Here is a 12,190-nt window from a genome sequence, read left to right as displayed (position 1 = left end):
GATGAACAAAAAAGTGATTTCTGGCAGGATCGAACTGCCGACGTTCTGCGTGTTAAGCAGATGCCATGACCAACTAGACCAAGAAACCGGGAAGTGTTATTCGAAAAGTGATTGAACCAATACATCGACTAGTTTTCCAAAAGATGGCGCAAAGACTCAAACACGACACACACGAATCATATTCATGATCCCTATCCGAATTACACCGTCTACGATCTATTATGAGAACAAACTAAACCAACCTCGGAGTCTGGATAAGACATGAAACCGAATTGATATGATTTCTTGGATCTGTTAGCCATGGATTCACTACCACGGAAACCACCAACAACCTTAACCGCTCGGCCAGGATGCCTACAACTGAAATAAATAAAGTGTTGAAACGTTGGTAGATGAATTATGATTTTTTTTAACATGAAAAAAAAAAAAAAAACCCGGCTTACTAGGTATATAGCTGTAATGAATCATTAGAATAAAAAAAAAATTGCATTCAACAGCATGCAAGTATTCAACCGCTTGTAGCCTCTACCGGTATATGTTAGAATCATATTCATTCAAACGACTCAACCAGATATTTCAGTCCTTGTTGAAGACAGCTGGCTGGTAACTGAATGTCGGTCGATATATATCAGGCCAGAGAGCTCAGCAGGCTACCAAAAGACATATTTCTCCTTCAGAATGACTAAGACTGAAATGGCTAGCTTCTGATAATAGAAAAAAATCAAGATATTGAGCGGCTTTATATATCTCTGGCCGAGCACATTTCTCCTAGGCGGATTGCCCGTGGACAAAAATAACTCCATCGGATGTGCATCGGATATGCATACTAGGTGCATGATAGGGAACAGACAGGGACTGGGTTTGTCTCAAGAGTATACAGACACTGGATCAAAGCTTCATTGAGGTCAATAACGGCGGAAAAACTGTTTCAGACTGCTCTTCTGAAATCTGTCGCTTCTCAAACACATCTATATCTTCAATATACATCTCCATGGGACCTTGAGACAAGATGTCTATACAGAGAGCTTATATCAATATGAGATAAAAATCAAGAATGATTCATGTACGATTGAAGAATATATCTCTAAGATTTTAAGGGAAGCTTCGAATTAATAGATACAGTGACATTATGTATCATATAAAGGGGGCAAATTGTAGGTTGACTTGCTTTTTCAGGCAGCTGAAACCGCCATCATAGCTTCTTCGGTGGCTATTTGAGTGGAGAGGTTGGAGACATCACAGAGAGAAGAAATAGTGCCAAAAGGGAAGACGATTTGGCATGCAAAAAGTGGAATTGCAGCACCTAGGATTCTCGTATGGTCTCCCACTACAATACTAACTAGGCTCTCTGGTGCTTGACTATGGCTGATCGGATAGGATTCCCGTATTTTCACCAGGATATGGCCGCAACTTGCGGGATTAGCTGTTGGGGATATAAACTGAGTCATAAATGTCACATGAGTACGTAATCGACTTGGAATGTCCAATATTTCTAGAGTTTCGTTAGTGTAGAATGTTTGAAAGGTCAATTGATAGCCTACATACAGTATTTGGGCTCTCGAAGCTCATCTCACCAAATGATCACTTACCACTCGCAGTTCCATCAGCAGAATTGATTGCAGTATATATGTTACACTTATATTGCAGATCTAAATCGCTTGTCGAACATCCGGCGACAGAACGCTTGTATGGAAAGATCCTTCAATAGCTCTCTGCCGCCACAATCAAAGCACAGGTTATAGCATTAGTATTGGGCGAGGAAGATCTAAGATGACCGCCTTATGGTGCCACATTGGAGGATAAAAGCTCTACAACATATCATATTAGGTTCTTGGTCTCCTTCATCTTCCTGTGCCTGTTTCTGTAAGTTATTCCGTCGCACTTGGACGTCTAGACCTTGCAATAAAGATAAGTCTGAATCAAGTCCTTGGAGATCTGAATCTCAGGAAACATTAGTTCAGTGAGAATGCATATAGCCGCTCCCATCCCCAACCTATGTCCATGACCCACAAAACTTGCCATCAATTAGAACATGGCCATCAAGGTCCTTTCTCATGCAAGCCTTGCCCACACTGTGGGACTCTCTCATAACTTCGCTTCATCCTATGTCCATCTCTGAAGTACAGACACTCAGACACATGTTCCTGCTTCCCCTCACTCTCCTTGCTTCAGGTTCTTCACTTCCGCACTATCAAGTGCATAGGTAGCAACTATGAATGCGAACCGTCTTGGTTCAACCCCCCGAGCAGAGATTCCAGGGTGTTTCCACTGATACTCTCGATAGATGCACAATCACTCCAGTGCACTTCTGGAGCTGTCATGCTGCGAGACTTTAGCTGTAAGGAAATTTCCTTCCTTTTTGTATTCCACACGTTGCAGTATGAAGTGGGAAGCAGTCTTGCTTCGTTGTGCCTACAGCCAAAGGCAATCATTCAGACTCGGCTCAAGAAATCACTACGTATTGCCTCCTAGGCCATCCCCTTACTTACCTTCATGACCCACCCGCTCCTCCTTTCTACTGTACCACTGGTAGCCAAGTGTAGCTCACAAGGAACACATTCATAGCTCTCGTACAGATGCCTGTTTCTCGCGCGTGAATAAATAAATTGTCTATGAGAAGCATCCATGTTCATGATAAGTCCGTTACGCGTCCGGCAAGGACGGAGTCAGATCCAGAGTGTCCACCTCGTCCAGATCATAGGTTAGTGATTCGTGCATCTTTTGCACCTTGACATTGCGGTCGTCTTCGATGGAGTCGTCCGTTTCGTACTCGTCGTCGTCGTCCTTGAGTAGAGGGCCCATTCTGGTCTCTAGAAACACAACGTTCTTGTAGACGACAGACTTGCGGCAAATACTGCACTCCCCCACCGAATCAGAGGCCCGAACCCCCGAAGAAAGAGCCTTGAACACGCAGTCCCCGCAGTAGAGATGGCCGCATTCCGTGACACAAAGCCGATCTGGCGGCTCGAGGCAAATCGGACACTTGACCTCGCGCAACTTGCTGTGTTGATCTGGCGGAGGAGCCGACAGATCGAGCCCGTCGTCGTCGTTGCTGTCGTAATCGGAGGCGTCGGAGGCATCCAGATCAATCACATTGTGCGTTTCTTCGTCTCCGGAGTCAATGTACAGTGGCTGGGACGAGTTGTCTGTGTCTGTGTCGTTAATGGTGAGCATGCGCGATTCGGGCGTCGATGCAGAGCTGTGGACAGAAAGCGGTGTCCCGGACATTGCCTGTCGCTGGACTTGCTGCCTGTGTACTGTTTGCAGTTTGGTATGGTGTTTTGTTGGACTAAAAAACGGACTCTGTTTAGGTTTAAGCACTGGGCTTACTTGGTTCGGAGTGTGAGATATTGTTAGGAGGCTAAGGCGGCGGGTAAAGCGGGATGAAAAAAGAATAGTACTACTCATTTGTGAACGATCCAAGCCATCGCCTTAGATCACGTGACTAGAAGTCACTCCGCACTCCTCGTTATGCAAGATAACGTTATCTTACAGCAACACAATGTCAATCAATATACATAATCGTTCATTCATCATATATAACTAACAAATCTAGTTCATCTTGGAGATAATATCGTTAGTGACCTGCTCGGTAGAGGCAGATCCTCCGAGATCGGGAGAAAGCAGCTTGCCCTCAACCAGGTTGGCGTCGACAGCCTTGTAGATCTTGGCGGCCTCCTCAGGGTAGCCAAGGAACTCCAGCATCAGAGCGGTGGATCGGATGGTGGCAATGGGGTTGGAAATACCCTTACCCTCGATGTCGGGGGCAGAGCCGTGGCAGGGCTCACCAATGACAAAGTCGTCGCCAACGTTGGCAGAGGGGACAACACCCAGAGAGCCGACGAGGGCAGCGGCTCCGTCGGACAGAATGTCTCCGTACAGATTGGGGGCAACCACAACGTCGAAGAACTGAGGCTCTCGGAACAGTCGGTAAACCATGGAATCAACAATCTGCTCGTTGATGATGATGGCATCAGCAGAGACGCCCTCGGCCTTGAGCTCCTTCTCAGCGGAGGCTCGGGCAACCTCTCGGAAGAGACCGTCGGAGGTGGACAGCACGTTAGACTTGTGGGTGATGGTCAGAATGGGCTTCTCGTGGAAGAGCTTACCGCCCTCGAGCTTTCGAACCTGCTCTCGCTGCAGAGCGATCTTGGTGGCGATGGTGGCGATCTTGTCGGTGGCTCGCTCGGTGATTCGCTTGATGGCCTCGGCCACCTTCTGGCCGTCCTGCTCGTAGGCACGCTCCTCCTTGATGTACAGATCCTCAGTGTTCTCTCGCACAATGACGAGATCGACCTTCTTGTCGGTGGCCTGGACGGCCTTGACGGGTCGCACGTTGGCGTACAGACCCATCTTCTTTCGCAGAGCGACAATGGGAGAGGAGTAGCCTGCGACCTTGGTGGTGGGAGAGGAGACAGCACCAAAGAGGGCACCGTCACACTTTCGCAGCTCGTCGACGGTCTCGTCGGGCAGAGCGGTTCCGGTCTGCTTGAAGAGCTCGAAGCCGGCCTTGAGGTCAACAAACTCGAACTTGAGCTTGTTGGACGGCAGGTTCTCGAGAATCTTTCGGCCAGCGGGGATGACCTCTCGGCCAATACCGTCTCCGGGGATAAGACCTGGGTTAGTATAGGTAAAGAATGGCTGAAGCTCTGGAACGAAAAAAAAAAACCACTTTTCCGTTGCCGAATCGAGCAAAATCTGGGGTGGCATCGGCCATGCCAGGGTATGAGTCACACTAATGCTTGTATGATCCTTCCGTGTCGCTTGATTGTGCTACTCACCAATCTTGAGAGTCTTGGCTCCGGTGGAGTACATTCGGGTCTGGAGTCGCATGGCTCGGTTGGCAAACATTTTGTCGAAGAGAATGGAATGACAGTGTCGAAGAAAGAAGGTGTGCGACGGTGGGTTTTGGTCAATCAGTCAGTCATCATAGAGTTTGCTAATGCACAGGCTGCAGCTCAGATCCGAGTCGGCCTCTAGTGCAGTTCCTGACTCTGCAGAGAGCAGCTGCAAGTTCAATTCTCGCTAAAACCAACCAATTGTCCATATTAATGGCCCCTATATATCAATTCCATCTCTATAACGACCGGATCACCTCCAAAATACCATGTTGCACTGGTCAACGTCAATTCACATGATTTGGAAGAAAGACAGCTATATAGTAGCTCCCAGCGAGCCTATTTCGGAGCATTGAGCGTTGAAAGTGTCACTTGTACCTTAAAGTGTGCGCGGTTCGAGTCTCGGTGTGAAGGAATAAAGCACTGGGAAAACTTCAAGACAAGATTGTAATCATCAACAACTTATCACACAAAAGCACGGTAAAAGTACAGCACATAAGTAGTTGTATTTGCACGGTAATCTGGCCTGATCCATCGTATTAAGCCGAGTAACATTCACGGTATAAGGTCAGTACAATCTCCGTTGTTTCATTGATGCTGTACACCTCCAATCCTCCAATCCTCCAATCGACGTGTTTGACACCGCCAAACTTTAAATAGCTCGTTGGTATTGCCAGGGAGAACGGTTCCGAAGGCAGTCGTATAAATGTGTGAGAAAAGGGTCTACACACCTCCGTTCAAAGTGTCACGTGACCCTGGAGATGTACTGTACCACCATCCGTTTGTCATTGGAGTATTGAAAGTCCAAAAGCCGTCTCTAAATCTGCCCACCAGCCACCCTCGCCCCCTTTATACTTGTCTGCACACCTGTGTTACCCTACCGACGCGTTGTGGTTAATCCCAATTGGGAATAGTGATTTGTCGCGTTTTAGATTAAAACACGTCCCTCTTTCTTTTCCTCCATCTACACCACCACCACAGTAACTCTTCCAACACACACACACATCTAACAATGCTTGAGGCCAAATTGAACGAAGCTGCTCTTCTCAAGAAGGTGAGTAAGACAACCGGCAACGGAACATCAATTTGTGTTTGCATACCCCTATTCCTTGTCTTTACTAACCCAGATCATCGATGCCATTAAGGACTCCGTGACTGATGTCAACTTTGAGTGTTCCGAGACTGGAATCGACGTACAGGCCGTCGACTCTTCACACATTGCCCTGGTGTCTCTGAAGCTCGGATCCGACGGCTTCTCTGACTACCGATGTGACCGAAACATCACACTCGGAATCAAGGTGGCTTCGCTTGTCAAGATTCTGCGATGCGCTAACGACCGTGACGCCCTGACCCTTATGGCTGACGACAACGGCGACCAGCTGCGGCTCACCTTTGAGGACTCCAAGTCCGAGCGAGTGTCTGAGTTTGTGCTCAAGCTCATGACGATCGACCAGGAGCATCTCGGAATCCCTGACACCAAGTACGAGTCGGACATCACCATGCCCGTGGACGCGTTCCAGAAAATCATGCGGGATATGTTCATGCTGTCCGAGTCTGTCAAGATTTCGTGCGACAAGGAGGGCGTCAAGTTCAGCTGCAAGGGCGACGTGGGAGACGGATCCGTGCTCATCAAGCCCTCTTCCTCGGTCGACGACGAGGGATCTACCACCATCGCTGTCGAGACCCCTGTGTCCATGGAGCTCAACCTCAAGTACCTCAACAACTTCTGCAAGGCGTCGGGCCTGGCCCAGAACGTGCATCTGGGCATGTCTTCCGAGGTGCCCATCATGGTCGAGTACCTGCTCCCCAACGGCTACCTGAGATTCTACCTCGCTCCCAAGATTGGCGACGAGGACGAGGAGGACGAGGATGATGACTAATGGACACGACAGTAGAATAGGCTAGTATAGGCGCATTAATTATAGGAAAGATTATAGAACACGAGTGACTACAGTAGTACATTTGTAGTGAGCACATCGGGAGCACAGTTGGAGAGAATGGCCTTCCTTTTACTACAGGAATTGTAGTAGCACTGGAAGTACCTGATCCGGTTTGAACAGTATGGTAATGTGCACACTGTACAGTAAGTAGATGAACGGCAGTATACTGGTAACAAGACCAAACAGTTGATAAGTCTACAAGTACAAGTACAGTAGTACAGTATGTACTGGTGCAGTAGACAAACCGACCTCTGATGTAACGCCATTCTAGTTTCAGATCAATATGTTTATGTGGAAAGTGGCTGTAAATGGGTCGTGATGGAAAGCGCAGTGTACATCATACTACATGAAGATACCGTTGTAGCTGCTGTGGAACAGTGTCAACCACGTTCCAGAGTGACAGAATGTTTTACTGGTAGATAAGCAGGTGACCAAGGACTGGTACATCTCCCTCTGCTTACTAACCATATCCTTCTCAAGTCCATCCGCTACAGTCTCACTTGTGAGACATCTTCGGGAGTCTTTAACTTAACAAGCATGTACAAGTGCTATTCTGGTACGGACAGCATGGTGCCAACCTGATAGGACGACACGCCGAGCTGCTGAGATTCTGCACCTCTTCTGTGGTTGTCTTTGTGGGTTGTACAAGCACTCGTTAGTTCTCTACTAATGACCCTGGGCACAGGTGCACGATACATGTGGGTTTTGATGCTACTTGTATACATATTACAAGTGTTGGTAGGTGGTCGTGCAGTATCTTACCATGGCGATATTTGTAGGGTTCAATGTCTGATGGCTCGTCTGCCACCACCAATTTCTTCGTTCTATTCTAGAGTTGTTTTCAGGGCCTCCGGCTAGCTCCAATCTCGTGCAGTATGTTACTCGTACTGGTGAGTTAATAGGGCGGTATTGTAAAAGAAGAGCCCAACTAGACGCGTCCACAATAGGCCTTGAGCATGAGTCTATAGGGTTGTTAGCGTATGGCCATGTCTAGTTCCATGGCGTTAGCGTGCTTTGTGTGGAGGAGGCCACGTAGCGTGTACTTGGGAGGGTTGCCGACATCTTCGTCTTCTTTTTCGTGTCATTTTCTCCTCCACACACCCATCCTTTGGCTGCTACGTACACACGGTCTATGTTCCTCCACCTCAATGTTATTATGTGGAAACCTACGGGTCCATAAGTCTTCCCCACTGATCACCACTCGTATCTTTACCAGGCGAACTTTCTCAGGCCTGAACCAACTAACCGGGTCTCACAGGTGCGGCTTTTTAGACGACCCGGTGCGAGTGTGGAAGGAAAAAAAAATGCAGTCACATTGCGGACCACGACGATGACGTGTTCTGTTACACAGACGCCGTCACCCAACGCATAGACTACAAGTACGTTCTTGTGGCACCACTTGCTCGTCTCTTGTTACACTCTACTTCACTTGCCGGTTGGCTCTTCCCCCACATGCCGATCTCTACACCCTTGTCAACTAGAGTTTAGGGAAATGCACAAGCGGGATAGAGTTAAGTATCCAGACCAAATATGGGTGACGGCATCCGCGGGGGCTCTCTCTCAACCAAGCCATAAAAGAGTCGGTAGTCCTGGAGAAAGACCAAAAAGAAGACGGATTTGCAAAAGACCATTTTGGAGGCTCGCACAACAACAGCATGACAGACACGAAAGAGCAATCGAGTCTACCCGAAAAGGACCCCGCCATGGACCCTGACACTACCCCCACCACCCCCACCTCCGACCTCACCAGCAGAAACGTCTCGACAGGCACAGGAGTGCTGCTGGGCCACTACTGGGGCCGATCCAAGGAAGGATCAGTCATTCCCGGACCAGCCACAGCCACGGTGTCGTCAGACCGACCAAAAGTCATCGCCAACGACATTGACAAGGCGGACGTGCGAATCAGCATTCTTCTACTGCTAGCCTCGGTTCTCGTCCGCTTCTACGACCTACCTAACCCGCCAGCCACCATCCACGAAGAAACAGCGGTCGGAGCATACATCAACAAGTACATTGGCCGGGCGTTCTTCCCTACTTCGGAGCCTCCTCTGGCATTCCTCATGTACTACCTAGTGTCTCTGTTCTTCAATTACGACGGAAACTTCCCCTTCATCAAACAGGACCACATCTACGTCGGATCACGTGTTCCCTACATTGAGCTGCGGTCGTTTGCAGCGCTGTCAGGCGTCATTCTCGTGCTGTCGGCTTACTACACTGTGCGACTGGGGGGTGGCCATAAACTGGGTGCTTTGATCGCCTCCTTCTTTGTGCTGTTCGACACCTCGTTAGCTACCACGTCCCGATACATTTTTGCTGAGCCGCTGTACCTCATGTTTGTGAGTTTGTCCCTGCTTTTCTGGAAGCTGTTTGAGCGTCAGCAGCCCTTTTCGATCAAGTACTACTTCTGGGGTCTCACTCTGGCTGTCAACCTCGGTGTTGTGGTGTCTACAAGGTGGATTGGCATTCTAACTGTCCTCTACGTGCTTGTGGCTTCGTGCTACAACGTTTTCTGGATTCTCGCAGACCTCAACATCTCCTGGTGGGCCTACATCAAGCACATCACATTCCGAGCTGTGGCGTTCACTCTGATCCCTCTTGCAGTCTACGCCACTGTTCTCCAGGCTCATCTTCTGATTGCCTCTGGGCCTCACGATGGAGATTATCTTCTTGCTCCTGCACACCAGGACGCTATCAACAAGCATAGACGACCTCCCGTCCACGCCGACATTGTTTCGGGCTCCGTTCTGACTGTGCGACACCTCGATACCCACTCGTACCTGCATTCGCACGACGAGTTCTATCCTGTGGGCTCCAGACAGCAGCAGATCTCACTCTACCAGCACACAGATCTCAACAACGTGTGGGTCATGGAGAATGCCACCAAGCCCAACTTTGAGGAGAATGACTTTCTCAACAACTTCAAGCACGGCGACTCGGTTAAGCTGCGACACCTCCAGTCCACTCGACGTCTTCATTCCCATGAAGTCAAGGCTCCTGTCTCCGATAACGACTACCAGTTTGAGGTGTCTGCTTATGGAGCTGACGGTTTCCCCGGTGACCTCAACGACATGTGGTCCATTGAGATTGTGGCCCAGTACTCTACACCTGGCCTGCCCTCGCGTCAGATGCGCACTCTGCAGACCGTTTTCAAGCTGCGACACCTGATCCAAAAGTGCTACCTTTATGGCCATCGAACCCAGCTCCCTGCTTGGGGTTTTGCACAGCAGGAAGTCACCTGTAACCGATATCCCGCTGGAACCGGAGCTCTGTGGTATGTCGAGACCAACTACCACCCCAACTTCCCCAAGGAGGTTAATGTCACTCGAGACATGATCCACTACGGTAACATGACGCGGGTCCAGAAGCTCAAGGATATGCACAACGTCATCAAGGTGTCCCGAGAAATGACACCCGACCAGTCGGCTTTCAATACCCCTCCTGTCTCTTGGCCTCTGGGTATGGCTGGTCTTCCTTTTTACCGATCTCACCATCGACAGATTCTGGTCATTGCCAATCTGGCTTGTTGGTGGTTTGCCTTGGCCAGTCTGGCCATCTACGTGCTGTTTAAGGCCGTTGTTTTCCTTCGATGGCAGCGGGGTCTTCAGCCCGTGGCCCTTTCTGCCGATCTGATTCGATTCGACCACGAAATGGGACACGCTCTGATCGCTTGGGCGTGCCATTTCGTGCCCCTGATCCCCGAAACCCAAGCCTACACATTTATCACCTACCTCCCTGCGTTCTATATTAGTTGTTTGGCAGCTGGCCAGATGTTCTCCATCTTCTTCAAGACGTTTGGACGATCCAAGGTTATCCAGGTACTTGTTCTGGCTATTGTTGTTGTCCTCGCTGGTGGATTTTACCAAGAGTACCGGCCCATTGTTGCTGCGAAGCCCTGGACCCGAGAAGAGTGCAAAAGCCACAAGTACGGTCTTATTGACTTTGACTGTGATCACTACTTTGCCACCCAGGAGGAGTATAACGTCTACGACTCGCAAAACATTGTCAACTACGTGCGCTTCTCCGAGGAAATGTACCAGAAGCTCGAAGGGGAAGCCACTGGTCCTGCCCGGCCTCTCCAGACGCTGTTCAAGGCACGAGAAGACAAGCCCAATCACGATCTGGGCCGTCCTGAGGTAATTAACGCCATCAGACTCCACGAGCTCGAGCGGCAGAACAAGCACAAGGAGAAGGCTGCGCTTGAAAAGTCTATCTCCGCTGAAATCAAGAAGAAGGCGTACGCGGAGGCTGGCATTGGAGAGGCTTCAGAAGAGGAAGACTGGACCGACGCAGAAGCTGCTGCTGCTGCTCCTATAGACAAGAAACCCACCGCTTCATACGACGACGAGCTACAAAAGAAGATCCAGGCCCAGTGGGCTCGAATTACAGATCCGCCAAGCTTGGATCTCCCCGATGAGCTCAAGTCGCAATTCAACATGTCCAAGTTTGCGAAGCCCAAATTTGAGGAGGTGGATCTCAACGATGAGGACGAGTACGACGATATCATGGCTGCCGGAGACGAGGAGATTGCCCAAGAAATCAAGGGTGAGGATATCGGCCATGAGAGTATTTATGAGCCTCCTGTCTACGAGGAGATTATCGATGTCAACACTGACTAATGTACTAATAAAATGTTTATGGGATTGGCACTTGGTAATTTAAATACGCTCACTCGTAGCTATGTACATGACTCAATGGTCTCTATGCGTAATGAGAGATAATCACATCTGCATCTCGATCACATAGCTCAAGTCGACACCAGACACATCAGGTTCAGCAAACTCGCGCGCAAATGAAGGGATTCTCTACTGAGTAAAGTCGATGATGGGAATGGAGTCGGTATCGACAACAGTTGCTTCAGTTGCTGTCGGACTGGAGTCGCCAGGTTTATTCTTGGTACCACCAAGGGTATCCCCAGTTGGTTGTGTGGACAGGTTCTTGTAGACTGAGTCAGTAATCTCCGTTGTCTCTGGCGTGCGTGTCGTCACTGTGTTATCTGATATTTCTCCTGTCTCAATCTCATCCATCATGTCTCCAATGGTTTGTTCACAGAAGAGGTCTCATTCGTCTGACATAGGAGAGGCTTGTCCCTCTTGTTGTACAGCTTTCATTTTTTTGCAGAACATGTTGCACTGTCTGAACTTCAACTTGTTGCATCTCCTCTAAATCCCTCTCTAGACACCTCCTCTTCAAGTTTAACTGACGGGGGCAATCTCGTTAGCAGACTCGACATTGGCAGACTCGATGCTGCTCGCAGAAGACACAGATCGACTGCTAGTGGCTGTATATCCAGGCCTACTAGTCGATTGAGACTGAGGAGAACAGCCTGTAGCGTTCAGATACCTCTTCTTGGAGAGGCGGGGTCATTTGGAGTATTGATCTTACCGTCTCCTTTCTCCTGCATCTCTGGTCTAA

General features: G+C 49.2%; 4 protein-coding genes and 2 non-coding genes across 6 annotated transcripts; 2 read left to right on the top strand and 4 right to left on the bottom strand.

The window, feature by feature from the left end:
• Nucleotides 1-14: 14 nt before the first annotated feature.
• On the bottom strand, nucleotides 15-88 carry YALI1_D13285r. The gene has a single exon. It is a non-coding gene; the product is annotated as a tRNA-Val (tRNA).
• Nucleotides 89-1,292: 1,204 nt separating this feature from the next.
• On the bottom strand, nucleotides 1,293-1,412 carry YALI1_D13271r. Its single transcript, XR_002432121.3, has one exon. It is a non-coding gene; the product is annotated as a 5S ribosomal RNA (ribosomal RNA).
• Nucleotides 1,413-2,643: 1,231 nt separating this feature from the next.
• On the bottom strand, nucleotides 2,644-3,408 carry YALI1_D13251g (uncharacterized protein; the record flags this gene model as incomplete). The annotated part of the gene is made up of 1 exon (XM_502663.3): nucleotides 2,644-3,408. The coding sequence occupies one exon, from the start codon at nucleotides 3,406-3,408 to the stop codon at nucleotides 2,644-2,646; it is 765 nt and encodes a 254-aa protein (XP_502663.3).
• Nucleotides 3,409-3,552: 144 nt separating this feature from the next.
• Nucleotides 3,553-4,710, bottom strand: YALI1_D13238g (uncharacterized protein; the record flags this gene model as incomplete). Its single annotated transcript, XM_502662.3, has 1 exon — nucleotides 3,553-4,710. The coding sequence occupies one exon, from the start codon at nucleotides 4,708-4,710 to the stop codon at nucleotides 3,553-3,555; it is 1,158 nt and encodes a 385-aa protein (XP_502662.3).
• Nucleotides 4,711-5,850: 1,140 nt separating this feature from the next.
• YALI1_D13226g (uncharacterized protein) lies at nucleotides 5,851-6,718 on the top strand (the record flags this gene model as incomplete). The annotated part of the gene is made up of 2 exons (XM_502661.3): nucleotides 5,851-5,892; nucleotides 5,966-6,718. 2 exons carry the CDS (start codon nucleotides 5,851-5,853, stop codon nucleotides 6,716-6,718), a joined length of 795 nt encoding a protein of 264 aa, XP_502661.1.
• A 1,715-nt stretch (nucleotides 6,719-8,433) lies between these two features.
• On the top strand, nucleotides 8,434-11,394 carry YALI1_D13201g (uncharacterized protein; the record flags this gene model as incomplete). The annotated part of the gene is made up of 1 exon (XM_502660.3): nucleotides 8,434-11,394. One exon carries the CDS (start codon nucleotides 8,434-8,436, stop codon nucleotides 11,392-11,394), a length of 2,961 nt encoding a protein of 986 aa, XP_502660.3.
• Nucleotides 11,395-12,190: the final 796 nt, after the last annotated feature.

Source organism: Yarrowia lipolytica, chromosome 1D, assembly GCF_001761485.1.
Source record: "Yarrowia lipolytica chromosome 1D, complete sequence".
Taxonomy (NCBI): Eukaryota; Fungi; Ascomycota; class Dipodascomycetes; order Dipodascales; genus Yarrowia; species Yarrowia lipolytica.
This window is presented reverse-complemented; position numbering and strand designations above follow the sequence as displayed.